The following is a 14,943-nucleotide window of genomic DNA, read 5'->3' on the forward strand; positions in this document are numbered from 1 at the left end:
CTGGGTGCACAGACCATGGTCTCCAGGTAGCAATGTGCCCAAGCGCCCTGTGCTTTACCCATCACCTTGTCTGCTTTTCTGAAGCATGGAATTTCTTGTAAGGACATGGTGAGCTACCGCAAACAGAGATCTGTGTGCCTACAGATGTGTCTCTCCAGGTTGGAATCCCAGGGTCAGTTTTGGGCCCCTCGCTCTAGGAAAGAGCTTGAGGTGCGGAGCGAGTTCAGAGGAGGGAACGGAGCTGCTGAGGGACACGGGTGGGTTTGCTGATGGGGTGGTGGGTCTGATAGACCCTCCCATGCAAATTCTTTGTAAGAAGGGCTTCCCCAGTGTCGACATCCCGCCCGTATGAAACATGTGCTTGCTGTGGGAGTTGGATTTGCACCGTTGTTTGGTAGCAAAGGGCAGGAAATGAAAGAGGCAACACCTGAGTGTGTGTGCTTTCCCCGTACCTGCCGCTGTTGTCAGTGACGCTGCAGATGATTGCGGGCTGAGGAGCGGATTTTAGGCAGAGAAGATTTGCTTTTGTATTTGTCAGTGACTGTATGTGCTAAGTTAGGCGGTGCGTTGCGTTGGGTCAGCTTTACCGTGCGGTCTGTTTGGAAGGGAAATATGATTATAAAAATGGACAAACCATAAACGTTTGCAGGAGATTACAAGGGAATCAAGTTTGAAACCATTTGACTACGTTTTTCAAAGCTGTGTTTCAAGCTCCTGCTGCAGAGCCAGGTTCTGTGTGCACTACACGGAACACGGGTCCCTGAGGTTCGACTTCACGTGATTTCTGTTTAGATTACCATTAAAAGTAACGTCTCATGAATGGCAGACATTGAACGAGTTATTCTGTATTTCTTTTGTGCGAAATATTTACCGTTATCCTCTATAGAATAACAGCATGTAATTACTTAAACACAATCGCTAAAGTAATTTTTACTGTTTGTTTTCTTTTGGGTGTAATTCCAGAAATGTGGGAGATACTTTTCCAAGGCTTTTGAACTCAAACGTGGAACAGAAGGAAGACGCGGGGGGACAAACATACACCGTTCAGTGTTATTTTCCTTGCACGGGAAAAAAGGGTCATTTTGAGATGAGCACTGAAGTCTCAAGTTCTCAAAGGTTTGCATAACAAACAAGAGACACATTGTGGGTTGCACCTCGGCTTTGAAGGCTTGCCACTGTCAACTGAAGTGAAATGGCGAGGTTTAAAGCCTTAACCAAGTTCACAAGGAAAATATTTGGACGGAGAGTTCTGGAAAGCTTCCTCTCTCTGAAGTAGTTTGTCATGCGGTACCAATGTGAACTTTGTTGACCTTGAAACGTTTTTTTTTTTTAATCAAATAGAAACTAGTGACACTTTAGTAAAATTTTAAGTCAACAACCCTCTCCTGGTGGCTCCAGCTCCATTGCAAATGCAGGCGAAACGGGGAATCTGCAGAAGAGAGCTTTATTATTCGTAAATGAAGCCTGCCAAAACCTTCCCGAAATAGCATTCAAAGACCCTTTTAAGGTCATGGATCCTGAACAAAGCCAGAAGAGCACAAAAAAGGCTGAGGAAAGTCCAAGAAAGAGGCTTCCCAAAGGAGAGGCTTTCCAAGGCAGTATTTCACCCACAGCTGCGTACCAGGGCAGCTCGGCTCCGGCGCAGGGGGCGCCTCTCCGGGACATCATATCGCAGCAGCACTTTTCTGGTCCCGTGCCGGTCCCGAGGGAGGAGGCTCCGGAGACGGCTGCCCCCCAGAAGCAAGCCAAGCCCTCCTCTTTCGACCACCCTCCCCACGTTCCGCAGCTTCAGCAGCACGCCCTGTCACCAGCATTCATGTCTCCTGGGAAGCCGGAGCACGTCCTCGAGGGCCCCACGTGGCAGCTAGTTGATCCCGTACGACCGGGCCCCTCCGGCTCCTTCTCATCGCCTGGGCTCCACTCTCACCACGGCCAGCTCTTACCTTCCCATTCACCGATCATTCCTGGAGAGGACGTGCCGTCCGTTCAAAAGGTCTATATCCCTCGCCCGTCGCAGGTTTCCTTAAAACAAGCCGAGGAAGTGCACAAGAAGGAAAAGAAACCTCAGAAGCCGGGCAAATACATTTGCCAGTACTGCAGCCGGCCTTGCGCGAAGCCGAGTGTGCTCCAGAAACATATCAGGTCACACACGGGCGAGAGGCCGTACCCTTGCATTCCATGTGGCTTTTCTTTTAAGACTAAGAGCAATTTGTATAAACATAGGAAATCGCACGCTCATCGAATCAAAGCTGGGCTGGCCTCAGGGATCGGGGCGGAGATGTATCCGTCGAGCCTGGAGATGGAAAGGATCGGCGGGGAGGACTTCGAGGAGCCGACAGAAGGAGAAAGCACAGACTCGGAGGAGGAGACGGGCACCATGTCGGGCCACTCGGTCGAGCTCTCGCCCAGGCAGAAGCACTCGCTGTTGGCCGGTAGTTTGCTGAGCGGAGGGAGCCAGGGCTCCAGCCACGACCGCTGCTCCTTGTCTCATTCCAGCATGTCCCAGTCTCTGGAGGACAGCACCCAGTTTGCGGAGCCACCGTCAGACCACGCTCTGAGCCATAAATCGGAAGACACCCACACCATAAAGCAGAAGCTTGCGCTCCGCTTGAGCGAACGGAAGAAGGTCATAGATGAACAAGCGTTCCTGAGCCCCGGCAGCAAAGGCAGCACCGAGTCGGGCTACTTCTCGAGGTCGGAAAGCGCAGAGCAGCAGATCAGCCCGGCAAATACTAATGCAAAATCTTATGCAGAAATTATTTTTGGGAAATGTGGTAGAATTGGGCAAAGGACTGCAGCGTTAGCTGCAAACACAACCCAGGGGTTCCCACACCTGTCTACTGAAGAGAAACCTAGCATGGTACCGTTATCTGTGCCTAGAACACAGGTTATTGAACACATCACTAAGCTAATTACAATTAATGAAGCTGTTGTAGATACCAGTGAAATAGATAGCGTTAAGCCTAGAAGAAGCTCTTTATCTAGACGTAGCAGCATTGAATCTCCAAAGTCTAGTGTATATAGAGAACCGTTCCAGTTTGATATCAAGTCTGGTTCCAGTAGCCAGTTGGATGCATCCAAAGTGTTGACATCCCACGGCGAAAAGATGAAGCCCGAACAATCATTGTTGTCACTTCAGCAATCCCACAGTGCCACAGAGACAGTGCCTCTCCTAAGAAGCCACTCAATGCCTTCTGCTGCATGCACTATGAGCTCCCCACACACCTTTCGCGGTAGCTATTCATTCGATGATCACATCATGGAGTCTGAAGTCTTAAGCCGCAGTCAAGCGTTTTCTTCCCATCCTCGAATGCTAAAGCGACAACCAGCTATTGAGCTACCTTTGGGAGTGGAGTATGCCTCGGAGGAGGTCAGCTCTGCGAACAAAGAAGCTGTTTCCAAACCTCCCGAAGAGCCTGAAACCAAGGAAAGCGATCTTACCAAAAAGTCACGGAAGGGTCCGAAAGCTAAAGGGTTCATGTACGAGTGTAACATATGTGGTGCTCGGTATAAGAAAAGGGACAATTATGAAGCCCATAAGAAATACTACTGTTCAGAACTGCAGCTCTCCAAGCCTCGTTCTTCCACGTCCCATACCTCTTCAGAGCCGGAGAAGAGCGCTGTGGATCCTGACGCGTGGCCCCAGATGATGCATTACAAGCTGGGGAGCACCTTGGAGCTCACTCCGCTCCGGAAAAGACGGAAGGAGAAGAGTCTCGGTGACGATGAGGAGCCTCCGGCTTTCGAGTTGTCTGACACTCCTTCCTCCAGTACTGCGACAGCGCCTCAGTTTGCAAACCCAGCGTCATCCGATGTCGCTTTAAACCTGACCCGTGAATCCATTAAGTCACCAGCAGACCCAGGTAAATCCACACCTTTGGATGTCAGCGCCGGCTTTCATTCCAGGAACACCAAACCGGCTTCAAGCGCGGAGGGCAAAGAGAGAAGAACAACCTCGAAGGAGATCTCTGTGATCCAGCACACGAGCTCCTTTGAGAAGTCTGACTCCATCGAGCAGGCGAGCAGCTTGGAAGCGGAGGAGAAGCCCTTGTCGCAGTTCTCGCCTCAGCCCAGCGCCCAGCCCAGCCGGCCGCCCCACTCCCTGCAGCCCCGGCTGGTGCGCCAGCCCAACATCCAGGTCCCTGAGATCCTGGTCACGGAAGAGCCTGACAGACCAGAGACGGAGCCGGAGCCTCCTCCGAAAGAGCCGGAGAAAACGGAGGAGTTTCAGTGGCCGCAGAGGAGCCAGACGCTTTCTCAGCTCCCCGCGGAGAAACTCCCACCAAAGAAGAAGAGGCTGCGGCTGGCGGAGATGGCTCAGTCCTCCGGAGAGTCCAGTTTCGAATCCGTCTCTCTCACCCGAAGCCCAAGCCAGGAGAGCAGCATATCCCACGGCTCCAGCCACTCTGTCTCGTTCGATCGTGACGATCACAGCAAGGCAGAGTCAACCAGCCAGCCCTCCGAGTCCCAGCCCAAGCCTCCCGGCCTCGGCTCACATATGCTGATGGTTCCGAGCCACCATCACCATTCCAGGGAAATGCGGAGATCTGCTTCTGAGCAGACGCCAAACGTGTCCCATCCTTCCCAGATGTCAGAGACCCGCAGTAAATCGTTTGACTACGGGAGCTTGTCGTCCACTCCCGCCTCCGCCCCCGGCCCCTCGGCCCCCCAGGAGAGGAGGAAATGCTTCCTCGTCAGGCAGGCGTCCCTCACCAGGCACCCCGAGCACGACCCAGACCCGGCCCCCACAGCCCGAACAGACACAGAAGATCCAATTCCTTCTTCAAGTAAATCTCCTTCGACGAGTTTGCCCCATCAGCCCACATCTTCATCCCCTTTGCCGTCTCATGGTACCTACCCCAGTGAAAAGAGCCAGCCGAAGGACAGCCCTGAGCCGGCGTACACCCAGCCCTACACAGAAGCTCTGCAGGTGTTTCACCACCCCGTCCCACCGCTAACGCTGCACGAGAAGCAGTTCATGTCCCCACAGGTCTCCATCCTCCCCTACCAGCCCCTCCTGCCGCAGCCGGGGCAGTCTGCGGAGCTCTTCGCCGCGCACACCATGTCCGACATCCTCTCCGCTCAGTTCTCCATGCCGCAGATTCCTCCTTCCATATTTCAGACTCCGCCGCTGCCTCTCCCGCAGACGCTCCTGCACCCGGGCCCGCTCCACATCGCTCCCCCCTTGATGTCTCACCCCGCCGAGGTGCCGTTCAGGCAGCATCCCTCGTTCCTGCCGGTGCATTACCCCGGCTCCTCGCCCATCCCTTCAGCCTTTTTTCTGCCTCTTCAGTCTCAGTTTGCTCTCCAGTTGCCAGGTGAAACTGGCGGACATTTGTCACCGATCAAATCCAGTTTATTCCCAGCAGCAGGAACCTCCAGTCTTTCTCTGTGCACAGAATATGGCTCCGACAGCAGGTTGCATCCTTTGACCTGCACAACGAGTCCTTCGGTGTCCATATCCACGTCCCAGCTGGTTGTTCCCACGCGCTCAGACCCAATGGTGTCTCTCGTTGTCCCCGTTCGCATACAGACAAACATGCCGTCCTACGGGACTGCCATGTACACAACGCTTTCCCAGATCCTGGTCACTCAGTCCCAGTGCAGCTCCTCTTCTATCGTTCTCCCCAAATTCGAGGATCGCCAACCCAAGGGTACCCTGGTGTGCAGTGCCGATGTTCACGGGCTGGGCTTCGATCTGGCACAGGTGATCACAGAGGATCAAAGAAGCATTTTCCAGAGCCCGTATCTGAGAGTGCCCCTGCCCTTGCCAGAACGAAAGGGCTACATGCCGCTCACCTCCCCGTCAGACAGCGTCCTCGGGCTGGAAGGAGGCCCCTCAACGGTCGGTGGAAGTAAAAGGATGCTCTCTCCAGCTGGCAGCTTGGAGCTGACCATGGAAACACAACAGCAGAAGAGGGTGAAAGAGGAGGAGGTGTTGGAAGCAGAAGAGAAGTTGGAAGTGGTGAAGCCACACAGCGCAACAGAGGAAGGGAAAAAGCAGGATAAATCTCACTTCCTTGCAGAAAGCCAAGGCAGGGTCGAGGTTGAAACACCACCTGGTTTGTCCTTAGAGCAGTCGGAGCCAAAGGAAATCCCAAGTACTTCGCAGCAAGCTGTGTCCCGTTCAGGTTCTCCAAGTTTCGAGGCGCTGGAGGAGTACGAGCAGCCGGCTGGCAAGCAGTTCCTCAGCAAGGCACCTTCGCAAGCTGTGAAGAAAGAAGACTCCAAAGAAGTGGTGGAGCAGCCTCCACCAAACCCTCCAAGCCCTGCACCTCTCTCGGAGGTCCCTCGTAGTGCAATGAAGTCTCGAGAAGGTACGGACACGAAGAAGGTACTCCAGTTCCCCAGCCTCCACACAACCACTAATGTCAGTTGGTGCTATTTGAACTACATAAAGCCAAATCACATCCAGCAAGCGGACCGGCGCTCTTCAGTGTACGCCAGCTGGTGTGTCAGCTTGTACAACCCCAACCTGCCGGGTGTCTCCACCAAAGCAGCCCTGGCCCTCCTGAGGTCCAAGCAGAAGGTGAGCAAGGAGACCTACACCATGGCCACGGCTCCGCGGCCAGAGGCGGGCAGGCTGGTCCCGGCCGGCTCCAGGAAGCCAAAAATGACAGAGGTAATGCAATCCTATCTATTTCTCCTCATCCAGTTGGATACGTGGGAACAGGGGGACGAGGGCCGGGGAATTGCTGTTCTTAGTTTCATAGGAGTTTATTCATCCCTCTCTCAGTTCGGTAAGCACTTGTTGTCTGTGAAACTTTTAGAATGAAGCTAAAACCCACTGTAATAAGGCAAAAAATGCGAGCTGCCCCGGGGCAACGTGCCACGTTTCTGTTCTCCGGTTTCTACTTGCCTTGTAATGTAAAGTGCATGTAGGAATCGCCACGCGCAGGAGCTGCCGCTGCTCGAGCACAGAGGATTACACTCCATTTGCATTTGTCTTGATATTTCAAATAGCTTTACAAGTTTTTTTTTCCTCTCGTAAATGCTGTTATAATTCCCTACATTTTGCGTGTTATAAATGAAAAAGGATTACCTTGGGGAAATGGGATTCTGTCTGGTTGCGAATCTACTGATCTCGCATTAATGAACGTGGAGAGGTATGCTTAAAAGTATTTAAAAATATTAAAGGGAGATTTGCAAGTGTATTTAGGGCTCCGAAGAAGCGCAAAGGCATGCAGTGACATTTCTGAAGGCGCCTCGGTGGGTTGGACGTGGACCCTTGTTAAAACACCCGTGTTGCTTGGTCCGTTGACTTACGGTCCTTTGCTGCGTACCTGCTTTTCTGGGTATCTACGGGTACTTTATACCCGGTCTTTGGCATTAGAGGAGCAAAGCAAACGGTCTCGCAGGGCAGAGCTCACAGAGGAACTGGCCGCTTGGCACAGGAGTATTTAAGACACTTGCGGTAGCTGCCGACTGTTATGTGTCTCATCTTGAGGCCAGACTTTTCCCATATGATTAATGCCGAACCATACAGATCCCTTCAATCCAGATCGTGCTCATGTAGATTAGCAAACAGAGTCGCTCTAAAGATTTTGCAATTTGATATTCATATCAAGTCAGTTTATATTGATGGATCATTCATTTTATTTCTGTATCATGAAATGAACTCTGAATATTAAATTTATCATTATCACTGCCGCAGCTGCTGCTTATAAATATGTCTTAAAATACACAGTAGAGTCGCTTTGATTCAATCAGTCTCTATTTCTCCTCAGTGTTTCCATCATTCTCCTGCAGAAACCCAAGCCCCAGAGTTTCTAGGGAGATAGGGCAGATACTTACCCGTGCGGTGCAGTAACCGCTCAAACGCTTGCTGTTGATGCAGTATTTTCAAAAGGTTTTATCTGAGCGACGTTGGACCGTCTTGTTGCCATTCTCTAGAAGTGCCTGTGCTCCCCGGAGCTCCGCTCTTCCCTCGGTGCTAAACCGCACACCGGTGCCCAGGAATCCCCGACCCGCGTGTCCCCACGTTGAGGTCGAGCTGCAGGCAGCAACGCTTCAAAATGCATCAAAATGCGTATTTCACTGCATGCGTTTGCTCAAAAACCTTTTACACAAACCCCTGAAATTTGGTGGAAGTTAAACTTTTCATGGGACAATCTGCTAAAGTAAGAATTAGTCCCACCGAATTCACCTGGAAAATGGTGCAGCTTACATCTCATATTAATCACCTGCCGCGTAAAGGAGTGCGGTTTGCAGAAATTCTCTTAATTTCAGTGGAGATAAACGGACATCATGCCAAGCAGAGAAATATTTTTGATGAGGTGATCAGAGGGAGTGAAATCCCCGTTTGGTTTTAAAACCCATCCGACCGGCACAGGTAGGATCGGCGCCGCTGGTGGCTCGGGAAGGTGCGATTCATAGGCGCTGCGGAGCAGCAGCGTCCGGCCAGGGTTGGAAGCTCAACCCTTGGTTAACCCGGCTCCAGCTACTTCTTTATGTAACTATAAGTTGTCAGTCAACACAACAGACAATGTAAACCAGCGCTGATATTTTGTACAATGATGCATGCAGCAAGCTACCAGCAAGCAGTAGGACTGTGTGTGCTGTCTACATACTCGGCTTGATTTTTAAATTATCAGTGTGATTCCCTGAGCTGCTCGATTCTGAAGTGACCGTAGGTGCAGCGTGCATGTAGGGATGGCTAATTACGCTGTATTGGGCTTGCACACTTTGTAAATTAAACGAGATTGTACAAGGGGATAGTAGCGACTGTATGATTTTGGCTCTCTCTGGTGCCTTTCGTCTGTCTATGCTTTGTGCTTTCGAAAGTTGCAATAAATAATCCTCATGCTACATCTAGAAAGTCAATTGTTTTGTATTCCTCGGTAAATAAGGAGCTGACCTGGGAGGGTTGTCCCCAGCATTGTTACCAGCGGGCAGTTCCCATCAGGAGGTGAAGCCCTAATGGCCAGGGTTTAATCTTTGAAGGTGCTCAGTGTGTCTCCAGCCGCCGCTTTCCTCCCAGCACAGACACCTCCGTGCCCAGACACACCAGTTCGAGGCCATTTCTGCCATTCAGTTGTTAAAACGGTTCCTGGACTGATAGTTCTCTCCCAAGAAATTCCTGAGCACGTCTAGGGAGGTAGGACAGGGACCATTCCCAGGAGGCATCTGGGAAGGGTACGTGTGTTTGATGGTGGGGACGTGGGCTGGCCTGTGTGAACTGGGCCCGAGGGCAGAGAGCAGCCCCAGGTCCATTTCATGCTCTAACCGGAGCTCCTGAAATTGCTGAGCAAACATGAAATAATAGAATTACAGAATGTTTGGGGTTGAAGGACGTTCCCAGCCCCCCAGTGCCCCCCCTGCCATGACAGGGACATCTTCACCAGCTCAGGGTGCTCAGAGCCCCGTCCAGCCTGGCCTGGGGTGTCTCAGGGATGGTTCATCTACCACCTCTCTGGGTACCTGGGCCAGGCTCTCACCACCCTAAGGGCAACAATTCCTTCCCCATGTCCAGCCTGAATCTCCCTCCTTTAGTTTAAACCATCACTCCTTGTCCTATCACAACAGCCCCTGCTCAAAAGTCTGTCCCTGTCTTTCTTATCAGCCCCTTTTACGCACAGAAAGGCCATAATAAGGTCTCCCCAGAGCTTCTCTTCTCCAGCTGAGCACCTGGCTCTCTCACCTGTCCCCAGCAGAGCTGTTCCAGAAACATTTGAGCTCAGTTTTGCAAAGCTGCGTTTTAGCGAGTCAGTCCCTTGTGCTGCAGATCTGCAGGTCACAGCAGCGGCGCGCTGGCCGGGTTCTGTCCCACTGGATTTCACGTCTCAGTTTCAGCTGTTGGCTTCCCGTATAACCATGGGAGACAAAGAGGCACCTCCTGGGTGATTCACCCCCCTTGAGATCGGTGTCTAAGGTAGGGCAGCTGAATCACCCTGGAGATCCGCAGCTCTTTCCAGCAGCTGTAAAGAGTCAAGGGTGACCAGCTCTGCTTTAGACTTCTGCCAGTTTGTTGGCTACATTCAGGCTAAAATCCCCCTAATTAATCCCTGGTCTCTCAAATGCCTTTAATCTTTTCCCATAAATTATATATGAAGTGAGGATATGGGTAAGTCAGTTGAACTTAAAAGATGTTCTTGCACTTGTGTAAGAAGTTACCTGGGTGAAGGGCAGTCTGCTCTCCTCTTTGGGAGCCTTCGAGACTCCTGTTGTTTGTAAGGTGAGGTTGTAGGGGGGCAGATCCCGAGATGTCATTCTGGGTGTGGAGAAGCTCCCCTTGCATCGTACAGAACTAGAGAGGCAGCTCTCACATTTCGATCCATATACTGTAACAAATCACATTGAACATGCTGGAGGGGATGTCAGTGCATGACTTAAACCTGGGGTTAAAAAGGGGTGACAAGTTTCCCAGTGAAAAAATGAATTTTCACCTTGGGAACATCTGGGGAGGTGGAGGATATTTTCTCCCGTTGGTTTGTGGCTCTCTCTGTAGTGCGCCCTTGGCAACAGGGGTTTGGTGAAAGGAAATCACCCGGAGCGCCGACTGTTGAGCTTGGGCTTGATTTATATCAGGTTCAGATGGCCGAAGTCCAAATGTATGTGTGTGTGGGGGAAACCCAAAGGTTGAGGTTAAATGTATGAATTCCACAGATGCCTCCTCTCTAGAGCTCCGTAGATGTGTTTATTACCCAAGCGCAGAGCGGTGGGGTTGGGAGCAGGGACCCTTGGCTCAGGGCGACCCAGCCAAGACACTGCTCTTCATGCCTCGCTTTTCCAGCTGCCAAGAGCTGAATAATATTGAGCCACCATATGCAGGGGGGGATTTAAAACGTTTTCAGTGGTCCCTGTCTGTATAACATAACTAGCAGGGCCCAAAACCCAGCAGCAGAGGCCCTGTTCGTTAGCAGGATGTGCTAATTACTGCGCTGGGCTGCCCGGAGCAGCGCGTGCAGCAGGTTGCTGGCTCTTCTGAGGCTGTTTGGTCTGTATCTGTCTTAGAGTGATTTTGTATATAATCATGGATTGTTTTGCTCTTTTGGGGAGATAGGTTCATTTGCCTTCGCTCCTTTCTAATGAAGGTCGAAAAGACATAACTAGAGCTGAGAAGGAAGAGGATAAGAGAGGAAAATCAGAAGAAGAGGCTCTTGTAACCAAAAGAGGGGAGCCAGTGAGGATCAAGATCTTTGAAGGAGGGTAAGTGTCTCATTTTATTTCTTCTTTTGTGTTACGGTTGTATAGAGTGACTGATAACAGTGATGGCAAGTCAGTGGAGGTGCCCTGTGGAGCTGAGCAGGAGAAGGCCAGATATAGTTGGATGTCGGGTTATTTTGGCCCTTGGGACGGGTGGATGCCCTGGACTGAATTGAGTTTTCGTTTTCTCAGTTGTCTTCAAGTTAACAAGCACCTTAATGTCTTTCCTGAGTGGCTGAGGAGCACAAATACATCTCGTAGCGGCCTCTGATGTGTTGGGGTGTACTCCCTATCTTCTAAATCTTTCCAGAGCTTTCTCCTGAAAAATTATATTCCTGATGGTTTTTACCCTTATTACAAGGAATTGGGAAGATTTTTTTCTGGCGTTTGGGTTTTGGGTGGGGGAGAAAAGAAGGGTTGTATTCATATAATTTTAATCCCACCCAACCAAAGTAGCTCAAACCAGAATGGATGCAAGATCTAAATTTGATGCATATCTTAATTCTCGGCTCCAGGTAGTTCGGAGTGCTCTTCAGTAATTCAGCACTGGTCTAATACTGCTGTTTTTTGTTTCAAAAAGAAAAGATCAGCTGATAAGTAGCATGTTTGTGGGATACAATTAAAGTTCATATTTGAAGATCATCCTTCCTGTGTGTTGCAGACAAGCCAAAGAGATGTGAGAGATCCCTAGCAGGAGTCATCAATTCCACTCTTGCCATTGGGTGGTCTTGTTTCTTGTGTGTCAGAAGAAGGCTTTAATTAGTCGGTGGTTGTGGTTTTCTGCTGTTACCGGTTGAAGTTTGCTTTTATTTTAAAATGTTTCATTAGCGACCGATCAAGCCAGCTAACCAAAGAGAGGAAAACGGGAGGGAACGTGTTTGTTCAGGACAGCTCACCTCCCGCCCGCCGGGGCACGGGCGGCTCAGGGTCAGAGACGCGCCGGCAGCGCGCGGTGGGTGCGGAGAGCTCCGCAGTGATATGAGCTGAAGGGACGTAGGGAGGGAGCCGTGGGGTGGTGAGAAAGCAACAGACAGAGAAACGTGGTGGGTTCAGTACATTCCATTGCCCTCCTGCAGCAGATGGGACCCATGGGACGCACCGAGCAGCGGGTTTTATTGCCCTAAAGCGCATGAGGATCCTCGGCTCCCCTTGGCTGGGTTCCCCCGGGGCTGCGGCTGTTTTAGAGACTCTTGGGCTCCTTCCTAGAGGTGGTTAAAGAGGCTCAGTGTTGACATGAATGAAAATCCCCGTACCGCGGAGGGTTTTGGGGTGAGATGCAGGGTGCCGGGCGCCAGCCAAACCACATCCCCACGCCCGCACCGAGGTGCTGTCTGCATCCCCAGCACAGCGGATGTGGAGTCACATTTCTAAACGGCGGACAGAAAATAAAGCAGCTTCTCCAACACGTTCCGCATAAGGCAGCATCAGGGAATGCATTAGTCATCCTGAACGTATGCCGTGTCTTATTTTAAAGTTCCTGTAGCACGGACTTCAGGCAGCCGTCCTTCTGGATGCGAGACAGGATATAGTAGCTGTTCAATGCCAAGCGCAGGCGCTAACGTAGCGCACCAGGTCACAGAGGTAAATGTGATACCTGAGTTGCGTGGCGCAGCGCTGCTGAGGACAGGCAGCCCTCCCAGGGCGCTCGGCCCGTGCCTGGGGGTCTGTGCCTTGTTCCCTGAGGTTTCTGGTGTCACATGAAATTGTTTGGCCTCAGCAGTGAGGGTGTTCTCTTGCAGCGAAGGAACAGCCCTGCAGGTGAATCCGCAGGATACCAGTGCTTTGTGCAAGATACCGAATAGATCAGACCCCTTTCCTGGCCATCTCCTGAAGATGTTTTACATAAAGTACATCCATTCTCAAGACATTATTTCACCATCTTTTTCCCCTCATAAATGTGTCCTCCTTATCTCATTCTTCGCCTTATTTATTGGCTTCATGTGGTCTGCTGCTTGCCAGACCATCCTTCCAGCGGGTTGCCATTGGTTTCCAACCTTGGGGAGCCATCCCATGCTTTGTTGCCTCAACCAAGGAGCAAGATTATAAAGAAATGCAAGCATTACCACGTGAACTTGCTGCAGCTCTTTTAGCTCCTTCTCCCTTTCAGTGTTGATTTCTTTAGAGCTCTTGCTTTTACAGAGCAGGTCTTAAGATCATTCCATGTGTAATTCAGCAGGGGATTATTCTTGTGATTCTGAAATTCCATAAGACGTGAATATAGCTTGGATATAGGTGCATGCAGCCAGCCCCATGAGCACACCCATGCACTGGAGGAGATGGGAGCTGTTGAATGTCCCACGCACGGACTGGGCGCAGTTGTGGCTGGGAGAACCGTGCATTAAACAGCCAGGTTGGAGTTTGTACTCCTGCAAGAGCCAATAAAAACATCCATTGGACCGGTCCTGGGGGATACTGTGGTGGTTTGGAGCAGTGAAAATGATCTTTGAAGGTCAGGCTGGCCAGCAGCGCTGCGGGAGAATGGCGCGATGCCTCGGTGGCTCCGCGTCACCTCCATCAATCCGCCCGGGTCCTTGGGAGGCACCAGCCCCATTCCCAAATCTGACATCATGGAACTGTAGATTGGTATCGACCTGCTTTGAGAGTGAGGCCTGGGATGGTATTATGGTCTTGTCGGGGAAATGTTGCCCGTTTACTGTGCATTAGTATTACCACGATGAAACCTGATAGCAGTGGGGTGGTTACAGTCAATACGTGTTCTTCTGTTTCATAGCCAAACTCTCAGTGCTTTTATGGGGTGCATCCGTTGGCTTATTCCATTAGTTGATTGCAACTAGTAGGAGAAGCAATACCAAGATATAGGAGGTTAAAGACAGCTAACCCTAACTGCCATCCCAAAGCAGTGTCACGTCAAATAAATATTACACCAAAAAGAAGGCTCGCTTTGGAAAATTCTTCTCTTTTGCTCCCTCTTTACAGAACAAAACTTGTGGCTACAATCTTACAGTTGCAGACCAGAGCATCCTTGCATTCATACCTTAAAAAAATACTTCCCCTTCGCCCCATCCATGTGTACAAATCTGCAGGTGAACAAGAAGAACCCAAGGCGATGTCATGGAATGTATCTTTGAACGTTAAGGGAGATGCTCACAGCGCTGTTGTGGTCCAGGCTGCTCTGGACTTCGGTTTGGTCTGACTCAGATATCAATCCAGGTCCTTCACTCGCTGTCCTCACCAATAAGGATTAATAACACCGAGCTGCAGGTTCACCAGGCGTGGGATCTTCTGAACCGGGGTCGTGAAAGCCCCCACCTGAAATCTCCGCTCCCTGAGCCCGGGCAGAGCCCCGTCTGGCTGGTGCCGTGTGAATAGCTGGGGGGTTGGAGGAGGAAAACAAAGAAAACCAATGAAAAATGAAAAAAAGCCACAAACACAGAACAAAACCAAGAAATGCTCTGGGGGAACCCATTAGCTGTGTGCAAACCTCCCTTCCCTCCGCTCTTCCCAGTTCCCGCTGCTGTGGGCTCACTGGGATCTGTGGTCAGCATCTCCGGGCTGATCTCACTGCATTACTATGACCGGCCACAGAAAGTGCCGCTCGCGCCCCGCGCTGACACCTCCTGGAAAGCCCCTGGCACGCAGCGCCGGAGCTCGGCTGCCCCGCAGAGAGCCGCTGCTAAACCAGCAAAGCTGCTCAGCACGGAACTCCAGCCTCCCGCTTGGTCCCGGTTCCTTCAGGGGATTTCCTCTGCTGCTCGGATGAGTTCTAAGAATTCACCACCTTTGTTTGGAAAGGGTCGTTTATCCCGAGTGCAATCGAGTGCATGCATGAGCAACAAA

The 14,943-nt window shown here is 51.2% G+C and overlaps 1 protein-coding gene across 17 annotated transcripts in view; it reads left to right on the forward strand.

Annotated features, from left to right (window-relative positions):
* The window catches only part of HIVEP3 (HIVEP zinc finger 3), a 158,729-nt gene that overhangs the window by 104,788 nt on the left and 38,998 nt on the right, over positions 1-14,943 (forward strand). For all 17 annotated transcript variants that reach the window (XM_065041381.1, XM_065041382.1, XM_065041394.1 and 14 more), the window contains 2 exons: positions 964-6,622; positions 11,003-11,148. In XM_065041381.1, coding sequence (XP_064897453.1) covers positions 1,511-6,622; positions 11,003-11,148 — 5,258 coding nt within the window. In that variant the 5' untranslated portion in view covers positions 964-1,510. The remainder of the gene's footprint in view (positions 1-963; positions 6,623-11,002; positions 11,149-14,943) is intronic.

Source organism: Columba livia, chromosome 26 (assembly GCF_036013475.1).
Source record: "Columba livia isolate bColLiv1 breed racing homer chromosome 26, bColLiv1.pat.W.v2, whole genome shotgun sequence".
Taxonomy (NCBI): domain Eukaryota; kingdom Metazoa; phylum Chordata; class Aves; order Columbiformes; family Columbidae; genus Columba; species Columba livia.